This window comes from Egretta garzetta, unplaced genomic scaffold (assembly GCF_000687185.1).
Source record: "Egretta garzetta isolate BGI_Z169 unplaced genomic scaffold, ASM68718v1 scaffold175, whole genome shotgun sequence".
NCBI classification, from domain to species: Eukaryota; Metazoa; Chordata; class Aves; order Pelecaniformes; family Ardeidae; genus Egretta; species Egretta garzetta.
In genome coordinates, this window is record NW_009259860.1 from 687,195 (window position 1) to 695,809 (window position 8,615).

Sequence of the window (8,615 nt, forward strand, 5' to 3'; positions counted from 1 at the left end):
CCTTGTGTAGAGTCCGTATGGGGGGAGCTGCTAGTGTTTTCTCCATGGGAATACATGTTGGAAAATAATTGAGTAGCGTAGGCATGTTGAATGACTGTTGTCTGCAGCCTGTTTCAGTGTGGGATGGGTAATAATTAAATCTAAATTAGCATAAAGGAGAGTAATTTTCTGCAGTGGGAAGGTCCTATGCTCTGTGTGCTACTGGAATGCTAACTTTGGAGCAAGCTGAGCAGGGGGAGCCCTACATGGGCGTCAGGCATGGCATTAGGGATCATGAACTCCTTGAGTTTAGTGGAATGACTTTTGTGAGAATTGAGCTGAGGTTGCTGAAATGAATACTTTGCCTCAATCTTCCATGTGTTTTCAAGATTTCAATGGCAATGATCACTCAAATTCCAAACTTGACTCTCCTATGCTAACAGAAGATCTAATGGTGGTGGATTCTTCATCTGACATAGACATCCTAAACTAGGGTTTTAGTGACTTAATTATTGTGTGGTCTTTCTTTGTCCTGGTTCAACAGATAATCTCAAGTGTCTATTTCTTCTAGAAAAATAAATGAGCCCATCAGTTGGTAACTCATTGGTAATTCTGCAATGAACTGCTGTACCTCAAAGCCTGTCTCTTGAATGTGCCCTACCTGTGTTGCCTAAACCAAAGTAATTAGGAAACAAAGTTTTGGATTCTTAAATTGTTACAATAAAATGTAATTCCCATATGCAAGAATGTGAACATCCTAATCCCCTTGATCAATGGGTTTGATTACAAAAGGGTTGTTGGTTTCAAAGTCTGGTGATTAGATGAAGTGGATATGAAGATGCTCAGATATGCTTCTTTCACAGGCTGTGTACAATTCAAGATCTGAAAAAATGGCAATGGCAGCAACTGATCCGCAGCAGGTATGTCTGAGTTAAACCATAGTTTTTTGTCTAGTTCGGAAAAATAGGACTCGACTAACCTCTTTCTCCTTTGAACAGAACATTGTCTCAAGGGTTGTCAACCTTCCCTTGGTGAGCTCCACCTATGATATGGTGTCCACAGCTTATGTCACCACAAAGGATAACCATCCTTATCTGAAGTCGGTGTGTGAGATAGCAGAGAAAGGAGTGAAGACAATTACTTCAGTAGCCATGACAAGTGCTATGCCTATCATCCAGAAACTGGAGCCACAAAGTAAGGCAAAGATGGGGCTGTTGATAACTTTAATTCAACTGGTCGCTCTATATATCCAGTGCACTTAGTTTAGTGTGGTCATGCTGGTCTGGAGTGCTGCTTCAGGTAACTGACTGAATCTGTTGCCTGGCTTGTTGAGTAACTTGTTATAGGTGGGTATGATTTAACAAACAAATCCAGAGCCGAAGCAGATTCCAGGTTTTTAATACTAAACTGACTGACTCATCTTGGTATGTAAGATGGTTACATAGTCTCTTGTTCAACACCTTCCTCACCTTTCACCTCGTTTCAAATGCAACTTTGTACTTTTGCTCACACAGAACAACTTGTGGTTAAATTTGGCATTGTGTCGCAAGGCTGTTGTAGCCGGGAGCCTGGTTTCACAAGTGGCTTCAGCTTGTTCTGACAGTAGCTTGTAAAATACCGAATGGATTTTCCCTGCCTACAAGAGAGCTTTTTCCTGGCATTGTAAACCTGCCTTGTTTTTGGGCTTTGCTGCCTTAAATCTTACTGAAAAAGGGGAGGAAACTACTTTAAGAGCATTGCTGCATGAGCTCTGTTTCAAGAGAAATTCTCAATTTGAGTTACTTACACAAAGGAAAAGAACAAAAATTAAAACCAACTATTGTAATTTCTTTTATAGTTGTAGTTGCCAACAACTATGCATGTATCGGTCTAGACAAAATTGAAGAGAGACTGCCTATACTGAATCAACCCACTGACAAGGTAAGTTCTTCCCATGTACATACTCTAAGTAGAAGAACTATACAGCCTTCCTCTTCTGTTATCACTAAAAATACAGGGAAACAGACTTCAATAAGCCACACTTAGAAGCAATGAGGAAGTAGAAGGTGTTTCTGTAGAACTGATTGTTGCCTTGGGGAGGCCATTAAGCCTGTTTGCTTTTTTTTAAATGTTCCCACCTTTTGACACATCTGTCTGTAGCTGCTGGGCTCTCTGTTAAAAAATTTGAGTCCTTGTCTCTTTCCTGATCAGTATGAAGCAAATAGTGCCTGAATTACATTGACTGAAGTGTTTTGAGCTGACAGCTGTGTGGCAGTCATGTTTTGTATTGTACATATGTTTCAAGGCAGAATTTCTCCTAGATAACCAATACTTGAACAAGCTTTAGTATAGATTTATATTTTCTGGTTTATGTAGCTCTCCCTTAAAAATATTTCTAGTAAATCAGCTTGTTTCCTATGGCAGGTTGTTGCCAATGCCAAGGATGTAGTTGTTGGAGCCAGAGAAGCTGTAACAACCACTGTGACTGGTGCCAAGGAAACTGTTGCTCACACAATCACTGGAGTTGTGGGCAAGACTAAAGAAGCAATGCAAGACAGTGTGGAAATGACCAAGTCTGTTGTCAATGGCAGCATTAACACTGTCCTGGGAAGTCGTGTGGTGCAGATGGTGAGCAGTGGAGTGGACAGTGCTCTCACTAAATCGGAGACCCTTGTAGACCAGTATCTCCCACTTACAGAAGCAGAACTAGGTAAGACCAATTCAAAGTTTGATTTTGTTGGAATGCTTGTACTGGAGAGAAGCAAGCAATCATCCATTTATTACTTAGCTGTAGTGGGAAGGGGGCATGTGATTCCCAAACTGCCTTTGGCCTTGCTGGTTGTGATAGCATCTTCTTCACAGGGAAGCAGCGTGAACGTAAGGATACTTACACAGGGTGGTCTATCAACCCACCCTGGTGCTAAAGGACTACTAAACAAGTCCAGTATTCAGCTGTTACTAAGCAAATAAAATTGCCTCAGACCTCTTAAGCTTTCTTCCAGTGGTCAGTTTGCTTCCTTTCTACATATCTAGAGAAAGAAGCTGCAAAAGTTGAAGGTTTTGAAGTTGGAGTTCAAAAGCCAAGCTACTACATTAGACTAGGATCCCTGTCTTCAAAGGTCCGCACACGTGCCTACCAACAAGCCTTAAACAAAGTGAGGGATGCTAAACAGAAAAGCCAGGAAACAATCTCTCAGCTCCACCACACTGTCAGTCTGGTAAGTTTAAGCTTTCACTTGAAGTATAAAAAATCAAGTTTTTGCATAGTTTGAGTGCAGAAAACAGCCAAAAGAGGCACAGGAAAACTGGAATTGCTCTCTCAGACTAAATGTATTTTCTAAATATAACACATTTCCCATTTGGAGCTCTTTACCACCATTCAGGAGAGGTCCTAAATCAGGCTGAGCTGTAAAGTAACCAGCAATTGCTTGTAATTTTAAGCACTGCAGAAACAGAAGTGACACGTTTAAAATGCCGTTCCTGTTTTAGAATGCTGGGTTTGACACAGACTTCATTCAGTGAGGAAAACATCTTGCAATTTAGAAACACTTCAGTTCTTTTAACTTCTTTTTGTTAATAATACATCAGATTCTTCATGGGCTTGCTCTTCTTGCTGTGGGTATCTCTGAGCATTCCTGGGTACTTCAGTAGTCTTATTCTAACAATGTACCTTTATGTACAGGACAAACTGTGTATAAAAAGTCATGGCCTTCTGTACAATTTCAAATCCTTGTGTAGGATGCGAGTGGGGGAAGGGGAAACAGTTGAGGCAGAGGAATACAATACAAAACATCTCAAAACTGCTTCCAATTTTCTCTTCTTTGAAGAGAACACTCTTACATTCCACGAAGTCTCTTACACTGAACTTTTAAGTATTTAAAAAGGAGGCTAAAAAGCGGGTAAGGTAGGGTAGCCTTGATGGAACTGTTTGGACTCTTTGCTTTACTTCCTTATTTGGCTGTATTTCAGATCGAGTATGCCAGAAAGAACATGAATAGTGCCAATCAGAAACTTCTTGATGCTCAGGAAAAGCTTTATCAGTCCTGGGTAGAATGGAAGAAAAATACAGGCCAAAATGATGGTGATGAACCGCATAGCGCTGAGGTAAATAGATGTAAATGTAAACCAGAAACAAATGGATTGTGTACTGTCAAGGTAATGGCAAACAGTCCCCAAAGTGCACAGCATCTTAACAGCACAGAAGCTTATGTGCAAATGTGAAATGTGAATGCTGAGGCTCAGGGCAGCTATTAGTGACTGCTATGAAAAGCAGGGGACATCCAAACCCTTAAGTGAGCCTACTTCCTGCGAAGACTCTGGTGTTCATTCTCTTGCAAGAGAATGCTCATCCTTTTTAGCATGTGAGCCTGTGTCAGGATAATCCATATCTAGATCAGCAAGGATTCACTTATCTGATATGGCCAGACCAGAAATAACAATTTCTCAGCATACAGCAGCCTTAGGCACAGGCTTGCTGAGTCGTATATGTAGCTTTAAACAGTAGTTCATTGATTAGAATATATTTGACCTGCTGTGACTTCTTATCCAGAGTTGAAATGAGAGCTTGCTTATCTGTCATGGGGTAGAAGCTACCAATGTTTCTGTTCCACAAAGTACTTGAGCATCAAAGAAATACCAAGTACTTTCAAATCTCTGACTCTCAGACTTAAGGCTTGGTTTATTATCTGCTATAGCTTTATTTTATGTACATCCCCTTTACTTTGCTTCTTTATGTATCTTGAGCAACATAAAGCTACTACCATCATAAAAAATGTTATGCTTTTTGTTTCCAGCACATCGAGTCAAGAACTCTAGCTATTGCACAGAGCCTCACCCAGCAGCTTCAGACCACCTGCCTCACGCTAGTCTCAAGCCTACAGGGGCTGCCACAGAATGTGCAGGATCAGGTTTACAGTGTTGGGTCAGTGGCAGGTGATGTCTACCAGAGCTTTCGGTCAGCATCCTCCTTCCAAGAATTATCAGATGGCTTTCTTACCTCTAGCAAAGGACAGCTGAAGAAAATGAAGGAGTCTCTGGATGATGTGATGGATTATCTTGTTAACAACACGCCGCTCAACTGGCTGGTAGGTCCCTTTTACCCACAGCTGCCTGGCATTCAGCATGCTGAGAACAAAGGTGAAGGGGAGAAAAATTCCAGCCAGAAAGACAAACAGCCTGAACACACTGCTGAATAAACTGCCTAGCATGCAGGTACTCTGCTGACTGACCAAACAAGTGGCCTTAGCAAGTGTAGCTGTCAAAAGCCTCTGAGAAAAATTTGTAAACGTATGAGTGGGGGAATGATACATGGCCTGTACTGTCCTGTAGTTAAACCACTCTAAAAACTCAAAACTCTCTCAAATGCTTAATTATTGGCAGCTTACAGTTGACAAGATGCCTTGTTTGTCCGTTAAGAAACCTCACCATGCTTATTAACAGTATTAATAGTCTAAGTGAAACCTACCATAGCTAAAAGCATTTGATTTGTTGCTTAATCTGAATGATATAAAAGCCTTACATACTATGAAATGTGTTTCAAAAGCCCTGCAGTCTAGCTAGGTACGCTTAAATTCCATGTTTGCTGCAGATCATGCATTTGATTGTTGTTAATCTGTCTCAAAATCTACGGCTACACAATTATAAAAGTTCTGTAAGTGCAGCATTTCAAAGCTGAAAGTGGGGTTTCTGAATGAGTCAGCTGGAGTTACTTAAATGCTGTGACAGTGCTAACATTAACTATATAAACTTAACTATTCTGTAACACAGTAACCTGAACTATTGTGAACTATAGCCTGACCACAGAATCATAGAGTATCGCAAGCTGGAAGGGACCCATAAGGATCATCGAGTCCAACTCCCTGCTGCTCACAGGACTACCTGAAACTTAACCATATGACTAAGAGTGTCATCCAGGCACTCCTTGAACTCTGACAGGCTTGGTGCTGTGACCACTTCCCTGGGGAGCCTGTTCCAGGGACCGACCAAATAATTATCCATACATTTTTTTTAATATGCAGTATAAAGACAAGATTCATGCTGTTTGTACCCAGGTGCCTGCTGTTTTGTGGGTGATTGGTTTTTTTGTAGTAGTCTTTTTGTAATTCATTTTGTATGTTAGTAATAAATGCTTCAGTAGCAAAAGTCTGTCTCCATTTCAGTGGCGTTTAAAACAAATGTAACTTGCTGTTCTGTGACTACTTCAAACTGGGTCTGGCAGAAAGCAAGCCTGAAATGCAAGTGAAGTAGACACGCATTGAAAATGTGTTTGTGTGTGTGCAATGTATAGATAGGTAAGATATTGCTGCAGCATTTCCTTCCTCCCCTTAATTCCTGTGCATGTTTCTGTTCAGTCTTTGCTTTACTGCTGCTTTTTTGCTGCTTGCTGTTGCCTACCTTAATGATGACCTAAGCTGTGAGTTGATGGATGTTCTCATATTGAGAAGAGAAGGATATGGGCAAGAAAACCCTGTCCTGCCTTCACAGTAGGTGTTCTGTGTGCGTGAAACTGCCAGCTGCCTGCTTTGGCTGCTGGCTCCCTATAAACAGTGTATACTCTTCACCTGCAAACACCAGTTTTAACCTGTTTAACTTTACCCTCTTTTGAACTTGAGTGACTAATGTACATTAACACTCAGCTACTTGGGTGGAATTGTTCCTCAATAAATCCTGTGAATCCCTTCCCTGGAGGAGAATTACAGTCACTAAGAAATAAGCTTTCTTGTTTTAGGGCTGTCCAGGTAAGGTATGTCTGTGTTCTTAATGGATGCCCTGTGCAACTTTGAGTTGCAGTAACTTAGTGTACCAATGCTGGCCACAATTTTCAAAGAGGTCACCAAATAGTGTGGGGGGGAAAAAAAAGAGGAGTTCAAAGGAAGCTTGTCACCTAGTGACATGTAGCTACCTGGACCGATGCCTCCACCTAGTACAATGCAGGCATTAAAGCTAATTACGTGTAGTCAGGCCTTCTAATGTGAGAAGTCAGGGTTGATCTAGAAGTGTTGAGAAGACTGTGTTTAAAGCACAGTATTAAATAAAATCGTAACAACAGAGGATTACAGGTAAAGCTGGAAGTTACAGAATCTTACTAAATACTTGCTTTATGTGAGTGAGCTGTTTAACATGAAGTTAACATGAGATGGTGACATACTCCTTTCCAGCTAGAGCCTGAGTTAAGAGTTCTGGAATTCTTTCAGCAATTAGTTCTCTTTAAGTACTGAGTGAGTCCAGCCAGAGAATATCTTTATTTTTTTTTTTTTTAATCTCAATTTGTAATAAAATTTGTACAGTGCATCTGCTGTTGTAGAGGTGCTCAGGAACAGAAGGGGACTAAACAGGTCTGGGGCTGCTGGCAGTTTGAAGAAGGGAATTCCCATCCCTTTATGTATTTTAAAATATGAAGGCTGTGCGTCTTTATTCTGAGGTGATCAATCAAGTAAGATACTCAAACTGTTCACTGTCTTTTGAGGACTGAGAAATAAACAGCACCATCTAGTATTGATGTAAGGGTGATACATCTCTCTGCCTTAAGCTGCACTACTGTTCCGTAGCTTTGCTAAATGTCAGCAAGCAGGTGAAGTAGAAAGCAAGGAAAAATGTGACCAGCCTAGACCTTCAAATCATTTCTCCCTCACCATGCGCTGTTGGGTGGCATCTGTGTAAAAGTTACTTCGACTTCTGTCAGCTGACCTACAACTGGTGGCTGCAAATAGAGGGATGCTTGGTTAAATGCTTACCTAATGGTTGGGCTAATAGCCCGCTATACCAAAATGCTGTACAATGGTTCGTATGCCACGCTGTTTTGGTGTATGGTTGTTTTGCTGGATCCTGCCCCCTGCTGAAAGTGTCCAAGTTTCTATCCACCCCCACCATTTGAATTAGGAACCTTCCTTGGAAGAAAAGAGCTGCATAACAGCACATCAGTGCCTTCCTGGTTTGTTACATTGAATGAAAGTCTCTGGATTGAAGTTATTAGGCTCTCCTAGTAAGGACAGGGCTGGATGTTTGAACTGAATTGTAACTGTAGCTTGCATGGGTATCTTCTTGCTGGTAGTCCAGTACAGCATATCCTTAGACTCTAATTACAGACAGTCTACAGACAAAACTGGGTATTTTTCTCTTGCATGGTTAGAGAAAGTGATTATTAAAATGCCCCCTGGAGGCAAGAATGATGTGGACACCTTCCAAAGCCATCTTTGGGGATTTTTGCTCACAGTGGACTGAAGCTGAAGTGCATGCTAGTAACAGCTGACAACTCTCAAAGAGGAGGAAAACCTAAGATACTAACAGAGCAGAGCCTACTCATAAATTTTTCCTGCTATCTTACTTGTTTCTCTATAATTGCATATATCAAACAGCTCAGCTACTCTGCACAGAAATCTTACTTGCACTTAGTCCAAAGCAGCTTCTGAGGATTAGCTTGAGGTAGAAAGCTGAAGTATCTCTGGAACCTTTTAAAAAAGGTAAGACCAGATATGTTGAAAATTACAGGAAGTAGTTGATCCTATTTGCAGCAAGGCAGATGAACTAGATGAAATGGAACAGAGTGTCAGAGGCTGCTAGTCACACAAAAACTGGGATGGTAAAGGTTGGAATACTAATGAAGTAATTATCACTGGTAAGGTTATTTAGCGTTTATTCAGAATTCAGAAAATTATGGT

The 8,615-nt window shown here is 41.0% G+C and overlaps 1 protein-coding gene across 2 annotated transcripts in view; it reads left to right on the top strand.

Annotated features, from left to right (window-relative positions):
* The first annotated feature begins 558 nt into the window (after positions 1-558).
* Positions 559-8,615, top strand: part of PLIN2 (perilipin 2) — an 11,790-nt gene continuing 3,733 nt past the window's right edge. Inside the window, exons 1-7 of one of the 2 annotated variants that reach the window (XM_009640027.2) lie at positions 559-899; positions 978-1,173; positions 1,817-1,899; positions 2,383-2,668; positions 2,992-3,176; positions 3,928-4,062; positions 4,752-5,042. In XM_009640027.2, coding sequence (XP_009638322.2) covers positions 828-899; positions 978-1,173; positions 1,817-1,899; positions 2,383-2,668; positions 2,992-3,176; positions 3,928-4,062; positions 4,752-5,042 — 1,248 coding nt within the window. In that variant the 5' untranslated portion in view covers positions 559-827. Of the gene's footprint in view, positions 900-977; positions 1,174-1,816; positions 1,900-2,382; positions 2,669-2,991; positions 3,177-3,927; positions 4,063-4,751; positions 6,100-8,615 lie in introns of those variants that run through there. The other variant, XM_009640028.2, reaches the window with a different exon arrangement.